The sequence below is a fragment of the Rhineura floridana genome, chromosome 8, assembly GCF_030035675.1.
Source record: "Rhineura floridana isolate rRhiFlo1 chromosome 8, rRhiFlo1.hap2, whole genome shotgun sequence".
NCBI classification, from domain to species: Eukaryota; Metazoa; Chordata; class Lepidosauria; order Squamata; family Rhineuridae; genus Rhineura; species Rhineura floridana.
Window position 1 is genome coordinate 34,551,333 of NC_084487.1, and position 24,309 is coordinate 34,575,641.

Below are 24,309 nucleotides of genomic sequence, written 5' to 3' on the forward strand. Positions count from 1 at the left end.
GTGGAAGGGGAATTAGAAAGAATGTCACTCTTCCAATTTCCTCCTTCAGTTCTATGTACTTTTTATGGCACCAAAGGTGACTACCCTTATCACCTTGTGACCAAGGGGGGACTGAGGGGGAGGGTAGAGGTTTGGGGACGGATGGACCAGAAATTAGATTAAGGTGAACCTATCTAATTCACACTTTCTGAAACAATATGAAAACTGAAACACAACCATCCTTCAAATTGTTATTTATATACAGTATATATATCCCGCCCTTCCTCCCAGTAGGAGCCCAGGGCATATATTGATGAAAATAAACAACAACACCATTTTATATTAGGGAAAATTGCTTTGCAAAATGCGTACATTAGGCAAAATGGCTGACAAACACATACATGTTAGGAGAAATTTGCTCACAGAAGAACCCTGCTGGGTCAGGCCAGAGGCCTATCTAGTCCAACATCCTGTTCTCACAGTGGCCAACCAGATGCCTATGGAAAGCCTGCAAGCTGGATCCGAGTATAAAACTACTCCCCCCACTTGTTATTCCCAATAAGTGGTATATGAGCGTACTGCCTCCAACACTGAAGGTAGAACCTAGCCAACATGGTTAGTAGTCACTGGTAGCCTTAATCTTCATGCATTCGTGGTCTTGTTGGGAATCATTAGGTGGGGTTATGTCCAGCGATTGTCATGCTGGGGTCGTTTGGGAAGAAGGGCAGGATGAAATCTAACAATAATAGCTGTACGGAAGAGGGCTTCAGTCATGGTGCTATGCCATTGAGCTTCCTTTCCTTAGAGACCCACTAGATGAAACTGAGGTTATCATACTTCAGAAACATAATGAGAAGACATGATTCACTAGAAAAGACAATAACGCTGGGGAAAACAGAAGGGAGTAGAAAAAGAGGAAGGCCAAACAAGAGATGGCTTGATTCCATAAAGGAAGCCACAGACCTGAACTTACAAGATCTGAACAGGGTGGTTCATGACAGATGCTATTGGAGGTCACTGATTCATAGGGTCACCATAAGTCGTAATCAACTTGAAGGCACATAACAACAAAGGTTCCTTCTCTGGTTTATTAATCACTTTGAGTTTCTGATTTAAAAAAAAGCGTTTTACTGCCTTCTGTATTTAAATTGTGTATTCATGGCTTTATTGATAACGTTTAGATTTTTTTACTTTATATTGCTTCAAGTGACTTTTGGCAGTAAGGCAGTTAATACATTTTAGAATAAATAAGTAAAACAAACAAAAACCAGACCCAAACCTAGCATGATTTACCTGCCTAATCCCTTCCTGACTTGTGCCTATTTGGGCAAGGGAGCCTTGGTTCAGATCAGAAACAGGCAGCTTGCCCTAGGCAAGAAGCACTTCATTTCTCAAAACACTAGGGCTTTCAAGGGTTACTGTTGGCCTGGAAGCCAACCAAAGCTAGAATCATTCCAAATGGGTGTGAGCTAGATGCATTTACTTAGCAGTGAGTAGCAGGAGTCAGCAAATGCTCAGATGCGCCCTCTTCTTTATATTACTTCACACATTGCAGGGTCTGACCTTGTGCAATGCAAGCATATATGCAGCTCCCCCTGTCTCCCGGGTTCAGTTAATAGGACTGGGGACATTTCCCTGTCAACAGGCTTCCTATCAGCTGCTTTCCCTTTGCTCTCCTGTCCTGGTGACTATTGCCTTGACTATTGTGAACTTTATACCCTTTGCACTGGTGCTACTTCTCTGCCAAACTGACCAAGGGTCTTTCAAAGTGTGCTTTGGACTTAATACACTGCACTCAATCAAGGATTCTTGAATGGGTTTAATCTTCTGTGAACATCATTTCTATTCTAAGGTGGAGAGCTGTCTTGCTATTCTAAGCCTGCTAGAACATCTTTTCACACAGGCATTTGGGGGAGGTCTATGAGCGAGCATTGCTATTCTGAGGCTTGCTGCTGAACTTTATCGGTTTAATGCAGATGTGGGGAACCCTGGGCCCTCTAGATGCTGCTGAACTACAATTCCCATCAACTCCAGCAAGCATGACCAATGGCCAATGGCCAGGGATGATGGAAGCTGTAGGTCAGCAACATCTGGAGGGCCAAAGATTCCCCACACCTGGTTTAATGCAACAGTTTAATTAATTTCTTTACATTGATCATTTTCTGATTTTAACAGGCATGTTCACTGGTCTGGGATCCTATGGGATAAAAGGCAGTCTATAAATGTAAATAATAAACAAACCAGGTAATTTGGGCGCAATGGCCTCTTGGAATTAGATGAATGGGAAGAGTTTTGTATTTTTTTCCTCCAGGCACTAGCTTTCTTATCTGTGGTGTACTTTAGCAATCAACAGACAAGGTGGCCTTTGGTCTCCTCCCCACCCCCAAGTTCACAAAGCTCAAATGTCGTCATATTGCATTTCCTAGTACAATCCTCTGGGCTACTAGAGCGAACATGCCAAGTTACTGGAATTCACTTTCTAGTCAGATTTGACTGCCAAGTCATTAATTAATTAATTAAATGATTACTTACCTTGCATTTGATGCTTCTGGGCAAACCGTCAAAATAGTAGTTATTCATTAAACACACAGATTACCAATACATATTTATAATTGAGCACTTCCAAAACCTATGAACTACCACACTGTTGTTATTTTATGATATCATCAGCTGCTGCTTGATGATTGATTCACTTTGTTGCTGCACTAGGCCAGGGCTGTTAATACAAAGAACTACTTTCAATTTATCTAAGACCTTGGGCATGCCTGCTGGGATTTTCTTTTTCAGAAGAACACACAAACATTTGTGACCATGCAAGCCATATCACAAATACTTTTGAAAGCCCCCTCATACTCAAAAGCAGTTTGATATCTGTTGTGGGAGGGGGGAGAGGGTGACCCAGAAATGTAGGTCTGAAGTCCCAGAAATAGCTCTGTAGTTCTTTGAATCCTGGCCATTGTGCAGAGTTGTTTTCTTATGATTTAGAATTTAATTTACAATGATGTAATAAGAGGTGCTGGGGCTTATGGTTGCCTAAAAGTACCTTAACAGCATGAAAGCTCTAATGTTTGCACAGGTTAGTTGTGGTCAGGAAAAGACACTACATACTTTATTTATTTATATGCCCCATTAATGCAGTGCTTGGAAAATTCATTTTGAAAAAGAATTAGTTCCAGTTCAAGTTTTCCCCCTCCGAAAAGGGACTAATTCCATTCCATTTCAATTCCCAACTCTGTTCACAATTCATTCATGTCTTCCTCAGCAGTTTTTCAGCCTTCAGAGTTTTTGAAGCTGCTCTGCTAAAGTATAAAATATAGTTAACAAGAGTAAGAAAACATCAACACAGACAGTGTAAACAGTCGTTTTATTTATTTTCCCCAACAATTATGATCTTTAAGTTTAAATAGCAGCATCACTTATATATATAATTAACATTGAATTAAAAATTGCCCAAAGTTCCACTGCAAAAGGAACTTAATTCATGTTCAGTTCACCTAGAAATTATAAGAACTACTCTAATTTGTCATTCAGTGAATTAGTTCATTCCAAGCACTGCCTTAATGTCAAAATTAGTTTCTAAGTGGTTTACAAAGTATAAAAATAGTTACACAAACATTAAAAAATAATCATCCATAATTACAATATACAATAAAACAATCCCATTAAAACATTAAAAAACAAACAATCATAATTAAAATATGCGATAAAACAGGCCCATTAAGAACACACAATTAAAACATGCTTGATACACTCAGCAGACTGAAGCCCGTTGGCAACCCCTAATTTATGGAACTCTCTGTGTAGGAAGGCTTACCTGGCACCTACTTTGCTATCTTTGTGTGTGTGTGTGTGCGCATGTCGGTAGAAGACTATTTTATTCTTCCAGATGTTTAACTTTTAACTGATGGATTTTGCTAATTTTATTGATAGAAAAAATAAGATTAAAATTGTTTTATTGATGTAAGCTGATATTGAAGGGCAGCAAGAACATTTACTGTTGTATCCAACAAAGTCTTCCTGTTTGCCCAAAGACTTTTGCTTGTGCAACAGAACTTCCCTTCTCCTTCTCCCTCTGTGCACCCTCCAAATCTGTTCTTGGGGTTCCCCCCATCTTCTGGAGCAGATGGGGGGGCAGAAGGGCATGCAAGAAGAGGGAAGTTCCATAACATAAGCAGAAGTCCTTGCGCAAACAGGTCAACTTTGTTAGATACAACCCTCAATAAATAAGCGTCTTCTTTATTTCTGTTTTACTTAGGGCTCACCCACATGGTGATTTAGTGTGTGTCTGGTGCTACTTGCATCCTTTTGTAATTTGCATGGTTCAGATGACGTTGCAGGCAAGCAGAAGCTATAATGCAGTTTCCCCCTTTAAATCCATATCAACCCAATCCAATTATACAGTAATGTGAAAGGGAAAGGAAAAACCATCCCTCCATGTAGGCGCTTTACTTCAATGTTTTTGTAGTGGACGAGCTCTCTTATGTCCCATCACCTGCTCCCCTTCTCTCTGCTGCCCACAAAAGCTGCCACAGCCGCTGCCTACTTTGTCTTTCACTCACTCCCCCCTCTAATCAGTTTCATATAGTTTCATGTCAATTGCACCCCAAGGCTCTCCCTGCTAAATTTGGGAGAGGCTTGCAATTGACAAGAAACAATAAAACTGACCAAAAAAACCCTCCCCTTCTCTATTAGCAATATGGATACTCTGGAGGGAGTAAACATGTAAAATTGGGGGTGGGGCCACAAGGAAACAGCAATACTGAACCTTTCCAGAGGAATGCCTACTTGTATCAAAGGAAAACAGTGGATTGAACTACCATTGGGCAAGAAGTGTGGACTTTGAAAAGCTATTGCGATAGTAAAAGCAGCTTCTTTAGTACGAAGTTAGGCCCCCATGTGGATAAGCCCTTATTTTCAGCTTGGACTTTCTGATAAATTGCCTAACTCTCCTTAATATTTGATCTCTTGAGTGTCTTCCCGTGGGGCCTGTTCAAAAAATGTCAACTGCTATGTAATGGATTGCACTTGTAAGGCTGCAAATCCTATGAATGCTTTCCTAGTCCTGGGAATAAGTCCCATTGAACTCTGTGGGCCTTGCTTCTGAATTAATAATCACAGGGTTGTTCATAGTAATTTAACCTGGGCTTGCATCTTGCAGGAATGGTTCACCGTCATTGAACACTACCACCGGACCAGTGCTACCATTACTGAACTTGTCATTGGGAATGAATATTTCTTCCGGATCTTTTCTGAAAATATGTGCGGCCTCAGCAAGGATGCAACAAGGACAAAAGAGAGTGCTGTGATTGCCAAAGATGGTTAGCTAATTTAACTCTAAATTATGTGTAGTATTGTAGAAACCAAGATTCAGGTAGTTGGACAAGCAGTCTTTATTATCTAATTGCAGATGGAGCTGTTTGGCAGTGGTTTGCTGACTCACATAGAAAGTCTCAGAGACACCAGAGGGACAAACTAAGGACAGAGATGCACTTGCAATACTGCTGGCTTCAGTGCATCTCCAGCTCTGTTTTCTGAAGTTGGAGACACATGACGCTAGTCAAATCCCACCACTTTTTACTCTAAAACCTGGGGAAATGCAGCTCCAGTGCATTTCTCCATGAAATGAGCTCCACACAGAAATCAAACCTGTTTGGTAGATCAACTGATTGCCACTCTGTGGTATGTCCGATGAAAACACTTTGCTGTAGGTTGGGCAGAGACAGTGATTAGCTTAATGCTTTGCTGTGAGCGGTCCTAAAAGGTCTGAGATCAGCAGCGGGGAAGGAAGATGTGTCCAGCCATGGGCAAATGCATTTTAAATGTGTTTTAAACTGAAGCGAGAGAAAACAGTCTGGCTGCTTTTGAAGCATCTATTATTATTATTTATTACATCTGTATACTGCCCCATAGCTGAAGCTCTCTGGGCGGTTTACAACAATTAAAAACATTAAAAACAAATATACAAATATACAAATTTAAAAACACATGCTAAAATGCCTGGGAGAAGAGGAAAGTCTTGACCTGGTGCCAAAAAGATAAGTGTTGGCGCCAGGTGCACCTCGTCAGGGAGATCATTCCATAATTTGGGGGCCACCACAGAGAAGGCCCTCTGCCAGACACCCAGCTTCCCTCGGAGGAGGCACCCGGAGGAGGGCCTTGGATGTTGAGCGTAGTGGGTTCGTGTCAGCATTCCATCAGGTATTGTGGTCCCAAGCCGTGTAAGGCTTTATAGGTTAAAACCAGCACTTTGAATTGAGCTTGGAAACATACAGGCAGCCAATGCAAGCGGGCCAGAATCGGTTTTATATGTTCGAACCATCTGGTCCCTGTTACCAATCTGGCCACTGCATTTTGCACAAGCTGCAGTTTCTGAACCGTCTTCAAAGGCAGCCCCATGTAGAGTGCATTGCAGTAATCTAACTTGGAGGTTACCAGAGCATGGACAACTGAAGCTAGGTTATCCCTGTCCAGATAGGGGCGTAGCTGGGCCACCAACCAAAGTTAGTAGAAGGTACTTCCTGCCACCGAGGCTACCTGAGCCTCAAGTGACAGAGATGGTTCTAGGAGAACCCCCAAGCTACGAACCTGCTCCTTCAGGGGGAGTGCAACCCCATCCAGGACAGGTTGGACATCCACCATCTGCTCAGAAGAACCACCCACTAGCAGCATCTCAGTCTTGTCTGGATTGAGCCTCAGTTTATTAGCCCTCATCCAGTCCATTGTCACAGCCAGACACTGGTTCAGCACATTGACAACCTCACCTAAAGAAGATGAAAAGGAGAAATAGAGCTGCGTGTCATCAGCATACTGATGGCAAGGCACTCCAAAGCTCCAGATGACGGCACCCAATGGTTTCATGTAGATGTTGAACAGCATGGGGGCAGAACTGACCCCTGCAGAACCCCATACTGGAGTGTCCAGGGTGCCGAGCAATGCTCCCCAGGCACCACCTTCTGGAGCCGACCTGCCAAGTAGGAGCAGAACCACTGCCATGCAGTACTTCCCACTCCCAACTCAGCCAGTCATCCCAGAAGGATACCATGGTCGATGGTATCGAAAGCCGCTGAGAGATCAAGGAGAATCAACAGAGTCACATTCCCTCTGTCTCTCTCCCGACAGAGGTCATCATACAGGGCGACCAAGGCTGTTTCCGTGTCAAAACCAGGCCTGAAACCTGACTGGAATGGATCCAGATAATCAGTCTCATCCAAGAGTGTCTGGAGCTGGTCTGCCACCACTTGTTCAAGGACCTTGCCCAGGAACGGAACATGTGCCAACCGCCTATAATTATTAAGATTTCCTGGGTCCAGGGAGGGTCTCTTCAGGAGTGGTCTCACTACCGCCTCTTTCAGGCAGCCAGGGACCACCCCCTCTCGCAGAGAGGCATTAATCACTTCCCTGGCCCCAAGAAGGGCAAGGATCCAGCACAGAAGTGGTTGCACGAACCTGTCCAAGCACCTTGTCAACGTCCTCAAGCTGTATCAACTGAAACTCATCCAAGAAATTGGGACAAGGCTGTGCTCTGGATACCCCACTTGATTCACCTGCTATAACACTGGAGTCTAAGTCCTGGCGGCTGCTAAAGATTTTATCCTGGAAGTGCCTAGCAAATTCATTACAGTGGGCCTCAGATGGATCTACCATGTCCTTGGGGCGAGCGTGTAATAGCCCCCGGACAATTCTGAAGTGGTCTGCTGGGCGGCAGATTGATGATTTGATAGTGGCAGCAAAATATTGGGTTTTTGCTGCCCTCACTGCCCCTAAATACAGCTTACCATAGGCAGTTACCAGTGTGTAATTGCATCTACCAGGAGTTGGTCTCCATCTGCACTCAAGCCGTCTCCTATATTGTTTCATCACTCTCAGCTCTGGGGTATACCAGAGCCATACGAGCTCTACACAGGAGAGGGCAGTCAGGAGCAATTATGTCAACCACCTGGGTAATTTCTGTATTCCACAGTTCAACCAGGGTTTTGACAGGAGCACCAGCCCTGTCAGCCAGAAAACTCCCCAGAGCCCTTTGGAAACCATCCGGATCCATTAGTCTCTGGGGACGGACCAACTTAATAGATCCCCCACCCTTACAAAGGGGAAAAGCCGCTGTATGTCTAAACTTCAGCAAGCAGTGATCTGTCCATGACAGAGGGACTGATATAAGGCCCCCACATTCAGATCACCATCTCCATGTCCAGTTGTAAAAACCAAGTCTAGAGTATGCCCTGTTACATCTGTTGGGCCAATGGCATATTGGGACAGTCCCATGGTTGTCATGGAGACCATGAAATCCTGAGCTACCTCAGATAAGGTGGCCTTGGCATGGATGTTGACATCCCCCAGAACCAACAGTCAGGGGGATCTTAATAGTACACCCAAGACCACCTCTGTCAGCTCAGCTAAGGAGTCTGTTGGGTAGTGGGGTGGACTGTACACCAACAGAATCCCCAGTCTGTCCCACTGACCCAACACAAGGTGCAAATACCCCAGACCAGTAGTCACATGGGCAGGGTGCTTGCAGAGGGAGATGGAGCTCCTATAGACCACAGCAACCCCCCCTCCCCAACCCTCAGGTCTACCCTGATGCTGAACCCAGTACCCTGGCAGGCATAGCTGGGAGAGACTGACTCCTCCTTGCTTACCCACCCAGGTCTCAGTTATACATGCCAGATTGGCTGTCTCATCCACAATTAAATCGTGAATGAGGGATACCTTATTGTGCACCAATCTGGCATTTAGGAGCAGCATCTGGAGGTCTGAGAGCCAGCTGATAGGGCAACCAATAAACCTGCGGGTATGGGGAGGACCGGAACAAGGCACAGTCGTTAACTGCCTGGGTCGCATTCCCCTTACCTGGCAAGTCCTCACAACGCCATATCTCCCTCTACCCGTCACTACACTGATTGGGGCCCCCTCAAGTCTCCCCACTTGGCTCTGGGTCCTCTCTCCCAGGCAGGCAGGCAATCTATAAAGCAGGAGCCACCTCAGCCAGCCGGCTTATGTATCCCCTCCAGGGAAGGGACAGGTGGACGATATCAGCAATAGCTGGCTGAGTACCTGGGGGCCTGGTCCTGCAAAGTGTGACCCCTGCAGAGCAGAAGTCCAACAGGGAGAGGGCAGGGGCAGTGGCAGTAGGCAGGCAGGCAGGCAGAAGAAGCAGCAAACGGCTCTCCTTCTTCCCTGGGCGGTGGTGATCCCCTTCCTCCTGCAGGCACTGGGTCTCCCAAGCCACCTCAGCCAGCCGGCTTATGTATCCCCTCCAGGGAAGGGACAGGTGGACGATATCAGCAACAGCTGGCTGAGTACTTGGAGGCCTGGTCCTGCAAGGTCAGAGCAGAAGTCCAACAGGGAGAGGGCGGTAGTGGTAGCCGAGCAGCCCAGAAAGCAAGCAAGCCGGCAGGCAGGCAGGCAGCAGCAGCAAACGGCTCTCCTTCCCTGGGTGGTGGTGGTCCCCTTCCTCCCGCAGGCACTGGGTCTCCATCTAGTGCAGGGGTGTCCAACAGTTTTTTCATATTTGTCAAAATTGTGGCAGATGTGTCAACATTTTTGCCACATGGCAAAAAAATATTTTTAACTGTGTTTTGAGGTTATAAAAATACCCAGTAAAAGTGTATCACTGATGTGCACATGTTAAACTGTGTGGATTTTCTCATACAGTTCATTGTAAGTATGCTGGCAAGTTGTGTTCTCTGAGCTAGATCTAAACTGGTTAGTTCTGTAACTGGTTCACAACAATCACTTTCAATTCAGCAGATACAGATATACATTAACCCACCTAGATTTAGGGACTGTGGCTCAGTCTTGACATTTCCTGCAAGGAAAATTAAGCCTTAAAAATTAAGGCTTTCACCTGGTGTCCTGGTCACATCCCACTCTGAAACCAGAAATGACGGGGAATTTGGGGGTCCTATGGATCAGGGATCCTTGAGGAAATTGAAGGCCCAGGCTCACAGCAAAAAGATGGGCCTTTATTGGAAACTAGCATACTCACATTCAGCCTCACCAGAGCAAGTGGCGATGACTGCAATTTGGCATAGTCTGCATGGATTTTTTATACAGTTCCAGGACAAAGAAATTAGCATTTCCCAATCAAGGGGCTACACATAAGCATTACATGGAGGTTACACTGTATACATTATTTTCTAGCCAATCAAATAATATTATTGAAATGAGCACATATCTCCTTGACTAATGTATACCTGCCCCTCTGACTAATATTTCCAATATACTCCTGTCCCTTTGACTAATGTACTTGACCCATGGACTACCAAGCATAACATTCCACCTTTGTTATTGACCTGACAAGCCTAACCAGCACATCTATTACTAGTAATACATTTGCTACATGCCCACTTGCCCCTAAACAATATAATTAATTAAAAGTTAATCCCACACAGGCCTGTTTGCTTCATTTCAGGAGTTCAGGCTGAACTTTACTTGCCCTCCAAAGAATGTGAGCACTGAATCTTAAGGGTCTCATAGACCTGTGGGCCTGTTGCTTTATTCCTTGTGATTTTCTTATAGTTCTTAAACATATACCTTCTAATATCTGTTTATATATGGATATATAAAAATTCTCCATTAGAAGATGGTCAGAAAAGTAACTAGAATGTTTCTTGTCACTGCATGTTATGCCAAAGCCATCTTGTCCACAGAGCCTGTAAACTCTTTAACATCCTATTTTGAGAGCAACACATTATTGTGTACAAGGGAGATTTTCATCTCATGTAGCCACTTGGAGTGTCAGGATGGTTTTAGACAAGGTACTTTTTGCTCCTTCAGTGCAGAATCTGGCTGTCTGTCTCTTGCTTTATGCAGAACCAGCATATTGTTAGGCTAAAAAGAGTACATTCCTGGCCTCCTGGCCTGCTTGTGGACTTCCCACAGGCATCTAGTTGGCAACTCTGAAACACGATGCTGGACTAGATGTGCTGTTGGTCTAATCCAGTAGGGCTCTTCTTAATGTACGTATGGCTGAACCTCAGAGCCTGTGAGAGACTACAAGAGATGGCTCTTCTCTCACCTCCGTGGATGGGAAGAAGTAATACATGGGGTAGTGGGAAAATGAGAGAAGCAGAGATTATATAAAAGAGAATCGTAGGTGGTTAAGAGGAGTAAAGGTCCTTAATGGGGTTCTTAAGATATATTATTGTTGTTGTTATTGTTATTATTGTTCATTTATATCTCATCTTCTTCACAGAACTGGGACTCAGTCTAACCTCCCTAGGAAGGGAATTCCAGAGCCTAGGGGCAGCCATTGAGAAGGCTTATTCCCATGTTCCCAGCAGACATGCCTGTGAGAGTGGTGGGACTGAGAGAAGGTCCTTTCCCGATGGTCTTAGGACTTGGACAGGCTCATATGGGAAGATCCTTCAGATAGCCTAGACCTGAGCCATATAGGGCTTTACAAATCATAACCAGCAGTTTGAATTGTGCTAGGGAACAAACTGGTAGCCAATGGATCTGTTGTAACAAGGGAGTTGTGTGCTCCCTGTAACCCACCCCAGTTAACAATCTGGCTGCAGCTGTTTAGACCAGCTGAAGTTCCCAAACATTCTTCAAAGGTAGCCCCATGTAGAGTGCTTTACAGAAATCCAAATGGGATGTGACTAAGGCAAGTGTCACCATGGCTAGATCAGGAATGGGTGCAGTTGGCGCACTAGTTTTAACTGTGCAAATACATTCCTGGCCACTGCTAAAACTTGAACATCCAGGCTCAGGGTTGAGGCCAGGAGTACACCTAAACTGTGAACCTGTTTCTTCAGTGGGAGTGTAACCCCATCCAAAACAGGTTGGACCCCTATATACAACATTTTATGATGATGATTCTCTATGATCCAGTATTCTTATGAAGCGGCCTGTGCGAAATCTCTTTGGATTTAGTGATGATTACTGTATACATGAATGTTGCTAAATAAGAATTTGAAAAATAAAGCATGTTTTAAAATCATGGTGTCTTCAGTGAGGGAACGCTGTTATGTTTTATGGAAGTAAATAAGAGTATGAAAATATGGGCACTCCTTATGTTCTTCAGAAGTATGATGTTCTATATATGATGCAACTCTTTTCTTTTTTTAAAAAAAAGCAAGGGCAATCTAGCAACTTCAGTAAGTTGTGTTTGATGATGTAGCTCACATCCCAGGCAATTTATGAAATAAGGGCCAATCTTTAGGTTCCAGACAACATAACTGAGTAATGTATAACAAACATCTCAGAGTGAATTTTGCCCTTATGGTACTACATACCTTTAAAAATTATTATCATTATTTATTAGCTTTATTAGTTTTTTATTACTTGTAGGTCTCCAACTTGTTAAAAACAAAACAAGGCACAATATCAGTTACAGCATAAGTGGGACGGCTGAAACGATACAAAATTCTATTTTTCTAGTAATTTCCAAACTATTGTTTTACAGGTAAAGTCTACAAAAACCCAATTTATGAGGACTTTAATTTCAATGAACCACCAATGGTTACCCAGCCTTTAATTCACACATACGCTGTGGCTGGTTACAATGCAACTTTGAACTGCAGTGTCCGAGGAAATCCCAAGGTAAGCTCTATTCGATAAGAATCATACCAAATAACACAGAACTATTTAAATCAACACAGACATTTTCAGATGGGACAGTGCATTAACCTATTCACAAGGCAGACCAGATCTTAGCACAGAATGAAGAGATTATACAGTAAAGCCGCCTTTGCTACCTTAGTGCCCTTCTGGCTGGAGCTGGTGAGAGTTGTAGGCCAAAATATCTGGAGGGCACCAGGTTGGTGAAGGTTGCAGTAAACAGTGGACTCCTAAGGTCCCACTTATTTTATAACCTTGCAGTTTAGCAAAGTTATCTCAGGACTATCAACAACCTACCATGTTTCTCCATCTCTACTGTGTAGATATTGTGGTATGTACTTAATTCTTTCTTTTTTTTAGCTACGTGAACATACTTACTGTTCCAACTTTTTACTGCTCCTGCAACTTTCATGGCAGCTTAACACTCAGAAATTAAGCAGATGTAGCTTTTTTCCTTTTCCTTTATATTAGGACACATAGGAAAATTGGAGGAGCAGGGCAAGTAGAGTATTTGGGAACTTTAAGTATACCTTCTTTTTCTATAGGCATGATAACCTTAGTTCTTGTTTCTTTAAAATTAAAGTTGTAATCAAAATAATAAGTCTGTTGGGGATGTTAGGTTTTGAGAATCCTGTCATGGTAAAATAATCTTTGTTAGACTATCCTCAGCATCTTCACATCTACTATGTATTTTTGGAAAGTTTTTGCTGTGCATCTGGACACCTCTTAAGATAGTGCAGCCTTTCCCAACCAGTGTGCCTCCAGATGTTGTTGGACCACAACTCCCATCTTTCCTGACCATTGGCAATGCTGGCTGAGGCTGATGGGAGTTGTGGTCCAACAACATCTGGAGACACACTGGTTGGGAAAGGCTGAGATAGTGTAATCAGACTTTGCTTGATGGTTCCTGAGACCAAGGAGCAATTTTTCATCTATGTTTGGATACCATTGGGCACCATTTTGAATCAAGATTTGAATCAAACTGAACCTTTCAAGGCTATACTGATTTTAACCAAATTTTTCATGATGGTTCCTGAGATCAAGGAATGGGTTTTTGTCTGTTTGGATACTATTGGACACCATTTTGAATCAAGATGGCAGACTGTACCTTTCAAAGCTGCCCTGATTTTAACCACTGATTTCAAAACTGCACTTACTGTTTTGGTTTCTTAGAATTCCCTAGGAATGTCAGGTACAAGGCTGCTAGTAAGCTTATAATTTTGTGGATCTGCATTTATTAAGAGAAAAGGGTTTCATTTTATATTACTTTATGTATTAAAATATGTTTATTGCCACCTTTCTATAAAATCCTCAAGGCAGCTTATGATAACATAATGTAGTAACAGCCTTGAGCAGCAGAATCCAGTTGATCCTCCTGGTGTTGTTGCAGTGGAGGCACCTGCTAACTTAGGAGAAGTGATTTTTGCCTATTCCCCCTCCACTCTGTAGCCTCTAATGCATGCACCCCTCCATCATCAAATTACATGATCCAAACAGCTTCCCCTCCACAAATCTAACTAAATATAAGACCACCAAAGGGGAATTGAACTTTTTGTTTCATACTTTCTCTCTGTGTGTTTTTAACTGCAGCCCAAGATAACATGGATGAAGAACAGAATAATCATAGCAAATGACCCCCGGTACAGAATGTTTAGTAACCAGGGTGTTTGCACCTTGGAGGTCCGCAAACCCAGCCCCTTCGATGGTGGCACGTACACTTGCAATGCTGTCAATAGCCTGGGAGAGGCAGAAGTTGAATGCAAACTGGAAGTTAAAGGTAAGGTTGTCTCAGTTACACTAAATGTTTTTTGGTAGGAAAATAAACAGATGAGGAGAGGCCTATTTAACTTTCTTAATATTTGTGACCAAAGCATAGAGCTACATATGCTGGTTTTTTGTTTGTCTAATTTGGAGGAGAAAAATTAATAAGTGAAATTGTGATAGAATGTAATTTCAAAAGCAGGTGATTTAATTATATATTTGTGTTATTTGTATGCCACCCTTTAACATAAAGGTTTCTGGATGGCTTACAATAAATTAGTTTTTAAAAATCCAGTTGAAACACAAAATAAGTTATAAACAGATTTTTTAAAAACATCCACATGGAAAACAATAGCAAGATGTTGGTGAAAGATTTAGGCCTTACTGAGAGCTGTGGAACATATTATTATTCAGTGTCAGTCATACATCTCAAGGATGCTGTAGCGAAGACAAAAGGGTGATATTAGGGAGGAACAGCATGAGATGTGGGAGATCTGTGAATGGATCTCCAAACATTTCTATTTCAATTTATTTTATGTGTTATTGGTATATTGCATTTCTGCTTGCTTTAGACTTTTATTAACTTATGTGTGCAATTTCTAATTTATCTTGTCCAACTATTCAAACCACGATAGAAGTGCCACAAAATGTGTCACAAAATATCTATGCTGCTCATGTTGAATTGTTCTTGAGTTTCGTTTTTACCCTTTTGTCTGCATAGAAGTGATGTTGTCATCCCAGGCAAACCTCAATCTTCCACACTGCATGAGAAGCAATAAACTATAGACACGCAATTTCATTTTTCAAGTCTTAAAGGTCAGGCTAGACTAATCAGTTAGTATAATGTGTAAGCTTTCCAGTTATAAATCTCACACTGCTTCAGAAATTCAATATGTAATTTTATTACTCACAATCCTGGATAAAAATGCCAGTATGGAAAACACAACAAAGATTTCTAATGCACATAGTCACAATTTTTCCATCCATGTTGAGTCCTTCCATGTATAACGTAATAGTTTTTCTTTACATCTATGGTCCCATTGTTGTAACTTATAGAGATGGAAAAGCTAAGAATCGTTACACTGAAAGCATGAATTTCATTTTGCTTCACAGCTGGAAAAGAAACTGCTTGTCTTGAGAATATCCCATCCCAGACTTGGGTTTCTTTTCCTTTCCTGTTGCTCTTCCCCCTCCCCGCCCCCAACTTTTGGTTTTGTAATACTGTTTTAATCTGAGTCAAACACCTCCTACTTACTGGCTAATTGATAATCCATCCTTAGGACAGTTCAGCAGCCTTCCTTCCTGCTAAACTGGTTGAGCATGTAGCTTATACTTCCCAGCCATAACCCCAGTCACAAGGCCAGCTATGTTTTACATCAGCTTAGTTACGTCTCCTAAGAACATTTTGGTTTTTCAAAAAACAAAATACCGCTGATGCTGAATTCAAGTGGTTTCATATTGGCTAAGCGTCTCTCCATATAGACTGCCCCATTTATTTTAGTAGGGGATTGGGTATATGCATGCACATTCATTTGCATTTCAGTTGTGTGGTTGACTGGGTATGTTCCTTCCCTCCAACTGAAATGAATGGAGGAGGTTCCTATTAAGAAGGGTTAGGTTCTAGCATTAGGTTCTAATTCATCTTTCAGACATTTATTATTTTTCTGTTTTTCAGCTCTGTGTGTGTGTGTGTGAAGATTAGCAATTGCAGGGATGTAACAAAATATTTCAGGCACCCAAGCAAGACTTACTTATTTGCTGAGCTTTTATGGTGTAGTAAGAATGATCCCAATTTGTATTTCTGTTTCCACTTTCCTTCAAAATTTCTGGTGAAGCACTTTTGCTCTGCCGATGGGCTGTTGCATTTGAACATTGGAGTTGAAATGAGCGCACCAGAGACCAAAGCACATGTGACCTGTGAGACCCTTCAGCCATACCACCAGGCATAAAGGGGCCCCCTTCAGACTGGAACCACAGCACTGAGATGGGAGGATTTAAGCCTTTCTCTCTGTGCCATTTTCTTGCTTGAACCCCACCTCCAAAACTCCCATGTGCTCCATCAAGAATGCAGCAGCTTTCGGAGGGGTCAATTTTAGTTGGGAAAATGGCACAGAGGAAAGGGTTAACCCCCCTTTCCCCAGTGCCACAGTACCAATATGAATCCCCTCTTAAGCTGCTACTAACACTTAAAAAATGAGGCAGTATTGCTTACATCACATCTAGTTTGGTCCGCAGTTCATAAGTTCAATTCATATCCATTGAAACCAATAGAGTTTTGTAACTGATTTCAGTGGGTCTGAAAATAGTGCGTTTCAACAAAACTAACAGCACAATCCAAACCCAAGATTCACTAGGATGAGGGAATTTAGAATGGCCAGATCTTGGGCTGTCCTGGTTGAACTGGGGGTACGCTGGCAGGACTCCGGCTCAGCCAGGGATATACCGGCTCAGCTGGCAGAACATATGCTAGTGTACGTCCCCAAAAAAGGGCATTCTGTGGGCCTGGCAGGGCTGGGATGGGGCAAAGAGAGACTTACACCTACTCCAAACCTCTTTCAGCTCAGTCATGTTGCCTGGCAGATCATACACTGGCAACAGGGTGGTGTAAGTCATTATATTTGAAAGGCTTGTTTTCCCTCTACCAGGGTTGGACCAACTCAGCCCACAGTAGTCCCGTGCCTAAATAGAGTTTGAAATAGTGTTAACATTTCAGCTTAACTTAAGCCGGTGTAGATTGCACCGGCTTCCTAAATTTAGGATTGCTCTGCAATCTATCGATATGAGGCATCCTTAAAAGGGAGAACTACTCATTACTATTTTTTCTTATCCCAATCCTTCACAGCTCAGGATTCAGTCCTGTACCAGTATTTAAAGAACTGCTTGCTAAGTCACCTCTTTAATTGTTGGGGCTGCTCCTGAGTATATCTTTTTCAGATTCCTAAAGGGCACAGTATTTATTGCTGAAGCATGTCTGCACCAGTTTCCATTCAAGATTATTTGTGTTCCTTCTGAAAACCGCAGTCACTATAGTAGTAGCATAAAAAATATTCCTGCCTAATGCAAAGGATCACTGTTTCTCCTGCTCAGTGCTTTCTCCTGCTCAGTGCCCTCCCTGCATTGGCCCTGCCGTTCTCCCCCACCCACCCACCCATCCATGTGAAGTGCAGAAGGAAGGAAGCTTCCAGGAGCTGCATCTACATGGTGCTCATCTGATGAAGATCACTCTGAAAAAAGACCAGTGTGGACAAGCCTTTAGACATAAAAAATCATGATGTGTGGCCAGGTTTTCTTCTTTGTCAGTAGAAAGCTACTGAAAAATTACAACTGGTGTTTACAAATGAAAATTAAAAAAGCTTAACACTGTTCATCATTCTGCAAAAGAATTTCAAATGAGAATAAATATTGGTACAAATATTCTCATTCTGCAGTGATATATCATGGAGTAATTACCCCAGAAGAACCAATCTTCTTGGCGGGGCAGAAACAGGTTTCTGAAATCATATTCCACTGGGCATTACATTCCATTTCATCCCTTTCTTCTTATTTAAAACTTTTTTGCATGAAAAGTGTGTATTTCATATTTGCTCTTAGATTATGTAGTTGTTCATGGCATACTGGCTATGGCATGGACAAAGAAGGCCAAATTAATCAAGAAACTAGATACTAATGTCCAAATTATAAAGACTAGGTGAGAACTTGTACTGTATCCCTAGATATAACTCTGTAAAGTATATAGATATAACTCTTAAAGTAATTTTTTTGCTTGTGCATCAGCAACTAGCAGTATCCATTACATTTGAAAGAATTGTGTCGTTAATTTTAACGTTCAGAAAGACTGCAGGAGCTATCTATAATCCAGTATCAATAACAAACTTCAATTTTTCTGAGCAGAAATGTGATAAAATTCAAACCTTTTATAGACTGCCAAAATAACTGTATATATTTAAAGTTTCAAAACAAAAGCTGCAATCCTATGCACATGTACCTGGAAATAAATTCTGCTGAACGCAGTGGAACTTCTATGAAAATATGCATACGATTGTGCTGTTAATCAAATACAGCAAATAACCTGTATATTAACCATTCTACCTAGTTTGGATATGCCTTTTAAGAACTACTCTTACAGTCCCCAAAAAACATAGTTAAAGGGGCTCATGCAGAATAAATAATAAAGTGATAAAGTATATTACAGTACTTGCAAGTGCAATACAATGCATGTTTACTCAGAAGTAAGTCCTGCTTTATTCACTGGGACTTACTCCAAGGTAAGTGTGTATAGGATTGCACCCTAAATTGTGTCACTTTTATATAAATGGTCTGCCTAGTAAATGTTGCAAGACGTCACCCTAAGAGTCGGAAACGACTCGCACTATAAGTGCGGGGACACCTTTACCTTTACCTTTTATACTGTGTGCAATACTTGATAATTTTGCCTGTTAAGAGTTTCAACACACGCATATACATATATATGTGTGTGTGTACAGTACTGTAGTTCAGTACAATGTGTGTGGCTTTCTTCTATACTGACAAACATCCTGGATATATATATATGTGTGTGTGTTTTAGTTTGGTTTTACTTTTGGCCCTTAGTTACTGGCACAATCTGATTGGATCCATTGTGTCTTCTAGATTAGCTGCCAGAGCCAACTATTTATGTTTGAGCATAATTAATAGAGCTTCACGTATTAATAATAATGTTGAAGTGTTGCTAGACCCCTGCTCATTTTGACCTCCCATTTGCTTCCTTCTTTCTTTTACATGTTTTACATGACTAAGGATTAAAACATCATCTTTTCATAGTTGTGAACATAATTTCACTCAACAAGTTCTGTACTTTTGTGTTTAGCAAGTTAAGTGCTTACAACTTCTTTCTCTCTCTCTCCCTTAGTTGCACAGTAAGGATTTTTGAATGTATAGTGTCATCTAAGGTAAGCTTTCATATGGTCCCAGCATATGAAGCTTATGTCTGTTGTTACGTCATACAAAGCCTTCCACCGTATGGCATAATTTTCATTATGTCATTTAATGAAAATGGGGTTGCAAAATCGATATTGTAATAGACTGACTTTTTTATATCACTGTGCTCTTAATTAACAACTATCACTGAATCTCCCAATAAATGCTTGTGATAGCAATTCCCTGCAGTGGCACAACCGCTTACTAACAGCATATATAGATATAAATATTTCAGCAGGACGTAATAAAGCATGATCCTGGTTAACAGCTTACTATACATAAATAAGCAAGCCAAATGTCAGAGCATTCTAGCATCTAAAGCTAGTTATTTGCCTCAAGGTTCAGATGCCTAAAGAAATGACACTATTTATACCAAACTATTACCTAATTGTACTTGAAAAATGTATACAACCGTGACTTTCAAGAATGCTTTAAAAGCATGCCAGTTTTTGTCTTGTCTTCTGCATTCACTAAAGATTAGCAAAGCATAGCCTAAAATACTGTTTTTAATAAAACAAATTCAGTGACATGCCTTAACTACTTTGAGTAAAAAGAAAAATTGAATAATGCAGTTTCAGCTGGATATGGTAGACTTGCATTTTCTATTTGACTGAATGTGAAAAAAGCTTCCTTTCTAAGGATCAGTGGTAAAACATGACTCAGTAGAGGTGGAATGTACTGGAAGCATTTGGTAAGTCCATCTGCAAAAAGGTCCTTCTATTTAAGGTTAATGGTATGAATCAGAAAAGCATCAGAAGGTAAGTTTTTGATGATCAGAGGCCATCCTCGTTTAAAGAATACTGCAGAAAAGGGTGGCAATTCTAGGAGGCGATCTTGAGACTTCTCAGGGTTTTGTTTTGTTTTCATAATGAGCCTCAGCAAGCTAAAGGAACCAGACCTTACTGTTGGAGCTGGACTTTAACTAGCATAACTAAGGGGCCTTGCTCACACAGTTCTGCTTTATGAGTTCTCAATATGCTTTACAGTATCCCAGGAGACACCCTGGGTAACCAAAAAGCTATATATATATAAAAGATTGGCCCCAACACTGCTGATCAGCTCAAGGGAGAGGGTATGCGGTCTGTTGTATTGCAGTGCAGGGATGTGTTGTTGACCCATTCTTACATTACTGGAGCGGTGGGCTTCCTAGTTCCCCACTGCTCCATTTCACGCCACAGCCTATAAGATGGACTGTTGACATCCCTCTTGCTAGGGGCAGGTGGACCTAGCAGTGCAGGAGTTAACTGTATCATTATTCCTTCCTACATGTTTTCCTGTATACTGACATTGCTGAAACAACATGGGTGGAACCATATGGAGGATGTAACTGTGCTAATGTTTCTTTTTCTTGGCCTAATGACAAATCATTGGGAGAGATCAGGGGGAAGTGTGAGGCTCCTTAGTTATGGTAGCCCTTTTAGGAAAGCCATGTTCAATAGCACTGTTTTACAGAGTCAAGAAAAATGGGCAAAGATATGATTCTTAAAGCATGTTTGTATAATTGGAGCTGTGATCTGCAACCAGGTTCCCAGTTTCGGCTAGTCTTAGCCCAAAAACAATTAAATGGTCAGTTGGAGCATTGCTAGAACACAGGTTCTAGCAGAGTGCTGTTAAAGGAAATACCAATATTGTTACTGGGTATAATAAATGGTATAGCACATCAGTACTGAGTATTTTTTTAAAAAAGACCCACTGGCTTTAATGCAACTTATGAGCAAATCTACTTTGAACTGGGATGCAAGCATGCAACGTGTTTTGCAATGTCTGACTCCTCTCTCCTCAGAACAACTTGGTACTGCAGTGCTCACATTTGCTGTGCCACTGCAAAACTGCTGAAAGTGGACTGAGTCATGGTGCAGTAAATAGGGGTTGGTTTGAGAGTTGTGCTTGTTGTGAAATGATCACATGGCAATCTCACCATAAGCCCACATTTGCTCAACTCCCAGGGCTCAACTAAATATTACCTTAAATGCTTCGCTGATCCATGTCTCATGGTATAATACCATGTTTAATGGTATAATTAAAGCAGATAAGTGACATGATGTCACAGCATTCAGCATTTCTCCACCACTGCATTGGATGACAAATGCATGAGGGGGCAAATGGCACAATGCATTGATGTCATGTCATGCATCTACTTCAGCTGCTAGATGTAGAAAAGACATGGAAGTAGCCACAGACATGGAAGTAGCCACATATTTAATATCTATCTTACTCCTTTAGTATCTGATCTGGTTAACAATCAATAGGTTAAACAAATACTCCACCCTTCATCACAAGACCCCAGGGTGGGTTACAACAAGTACATAGATTAGAGCTGAGAGGAGGAATTGCCACTGGGAATCTGCTGTTGCATCCTTTTGGCACTTGTAATGTGTGCTCTAGTCTGGTACAAGGACTTGCCACATGGATCAATTCCATCACATTGTGTCTCCTTGTCACTATTACTGCTACTGGTGACATATAGGACAACACCATCCCATTGAAGGCTCCTCATCATGTTCTGCTGGAAGAGGGTGCAGAGACTCACAGCATGATGGCACCAAAGAGTACTTGCAAACTCTACAGCTGGGCCAAGAATGGCTCGCCATGAGGAGGCCATTGTTATCAGCATGCCAGTGGCACCTTAATGCATGTGCGGAGTCTGAATTCGTTCTAAGTCTCCACTGACTGGACAATATTATTCATAAATGGAACAAAATAGTTCTTGAAGGCCCTCTTCCCAATCAATTTCACCCTACACGAAGAAAAAATGCAGCAATCAGAGACCTATCGAGGCTGCCAATCCTAAACCTGTTTGCATAGCAAGGTTCTGCTGAAGTCACAATACCTCCCCCCCCCCGCAGCTACTTAATTATGTAGGTTCAGGGTGCTTATAGCTGGAATTCAGTTTTTACAAACACATGTTCTCTTGGTTTCTTTAACTATTGTCTTCCTCCTTGTCCATAGGTGGGGTCTCATTCTTCAGACTACTAATGCAAGGGGTGCCCCCACATATCATTGACTCCTATATCCAAAAAGTGCAAGCAGGCAACCCTGAGGAAAAGTAAAGAGCTTGGCCACAGTGCTTCTCTGCCACAGCACTGGAAACTGGCAACCAGCGCTGCAGCATTTTAACTCCAGCCATGGCGCTCATACAGCATGGCCCAATGTATCGCCCCTTCCCTCTTCCTGCTGCTGGAAAGAAAATACACGCATGGATTGGTTTTTGGGGTTGAAATGTTGAAGTTGAAGCTTACCCACATTTTGTAATGTTTCACATCATTGTGTGTGTGTTTTCTTCTCTCTCTTTTTTTAATGCTGAAAAGGGGAAAAACGCTAATCAAATACGCATGGGAGCTAATATTTTGGTTTGTACTTTTTATGGCTAGATAGATTCTTTTTGCGAGACGCAGATACTGCTAAACCCAGTGGCAATGTAGTCAGGCCTTGAAACGCATACCTCTTTTGATAAATACTGGATCTAACACTTTCCTAGGCTGCTAAAGATGGACTGTTTGGCACACCTGATTTGCTGCATTTAACCGTTATTTCAGCCGAATGCATCTTCAGTTAGAAGGGTTTTCATTCATGTCACTCATTTGTGAATCTCTAGGCTACTATTAAAAGTTTTATGTAATATACAATAAAGCTGAGGTGTTAATGAGCTAGCTAAATATTAGCATTTTTGTGTTTTGTTTCAAGTTCTGCTTTTGTTGCTTCTTTACCTTCTGCTACTCAAACTGCATCTACACAGACACCAGATTATAGACAGGAATTCGAAGGATCAAACTGCATTGAGATTGAGAGCTCAGTTGTAGAAACTGGTTGGTAATACACTGCACAAATTACAGCACAGCAGCTCTTAAAAGTACTGGAACTGGCACCAACCATTAGTTGTGAAATAAAATGTTAGGGTGTTGCCATTTCTACCATAGCATTTCCACCAGCAACAAACGGCAGGATCAGCTGCTTATGCTACTAATAGTACAATCCAGACCATGTTTACTCAGAGGTCCCAATGAGTTCAGTGGGACTAACTCACTTGTAAGTGCATTTACAATTGCAGCCAAGTTATTTTGTATTGTATTATAACTTTATATCTGGTTTTAAGAGAATTTTCACTGTCCCAAAGCACCACAGTCCTTCATGATAGCGAGCCCAAAGCCAAGCATTAAATCTTTTCACCAAAGCCAGCTGAAATTTTAGTGACTCCTGCAACTGATCCTGAACCCATTACTTGGAGGAAAGTCACACTAGTTTCAGTAGACCTCATTTCCATCAAATGGATCCAAATTTGGGAAAGTTGGACATGTCCAATGGTCAGTTTTGTCTTCAGATTATGCTCCCCAAAGCATCGTATGGCAAATGTTGACTGACTCAGAATCTACACAGGTTTTTCAAAACACCAGAATCCCTACCTGAGAAGCAACTCTTGCGTGCATGGAAAGCACAGGTCACATTATCTTCATCAATGCATTCAAGTATACCTTTTAAAACAGATTGTGCATATTTCCTTTCAGTACAATAGTCTCATCTATGAAATTAGTTGAGTAATGTTACAATAGTATAGGCTCCATGAATTTATAACTTGATCCACGAGTGTACATTTATTTATTTATTTAATTCACATGTAACAGTGATAAATAGCTTAGAAATCTTATTAGGGACTCAACCAGTACCTGAAGGATAGATCTATCAGTGGCTACTTGCCATGATGGATATATGCAGCTTCCATGTTCAGAGGCACTATGCCACTGAATACCAGTTGCTAGAGAGCAACAGTAGGAAAGGGCTATTGCATTGTCTCTGCTATTTCTTTCCCAGAAGCATCTGGCTGGCCAGTGTGAGAGGCAGGGTACTGGACTAGTGGGTATCTTCTTACATTCACTTACAGCAAGCCATGTGCATTCAGCACATCTGCAAACAAAGCTCTCATCCTGAAGAGTTTACAGTAGAAGATTAAGTCGGGTTTCATAATCCTGTGGATGGTGTGATGTATAATAAAGGACCTGTGCAGAGAAACAACTCCCTTCTAATGTCTTAAGAGCAACTGAGTTTGCTCTTAAG

The 24,309-nt window shown here is 41.8% G+C and overlaps 1 protein-coding gene across 6 annotated transcripts in view; it reads left to right on the forward strand.

The window, feature by feature from the left end:
• MYBPC1 (myosin binding protein C1) overlaps positions 1-22,916 on the forward strand; it is a 165,506-nt gene extending 142,590 nt beyond the window's left edge. For 5 of the 6 annotated variants that reach the window (XM_061638845.1, XM_061638844.1, XM_061638849.1 and 2 more), the window contains 6 exons: positions 5,138-5,297; positions 12,389-12,525; positions 14,134-14,320; positions 17,733-17,791; positions 19,193-19,232; positions 22,210-22,916. In XM_061638845.1, the coding sequence (XP_061494829.1) occupies positions 5,138-5,297; positions 12,389-12,525; positions 14,134-14,320; positions 17,733-17,791; positions 19,193-19,213 (564 nt within the window). In that variant the 3' untranslated portion in view covers positions 19,214-19,232; positions 22,210-22,916. The remainder of the gene's footprint in view (positions 1-5,137; positions 5,298-12,388; positions 12,526-14,133; positions 14,321-17,732; positions 17,792-19,192; positions 19,233-22,209) is intronic. The other variant, XM_061638847.1, reaches the window with a different exon arrangement.
• Positions 22,917-24,309: the final 1,393 nt, after the last annotated feature.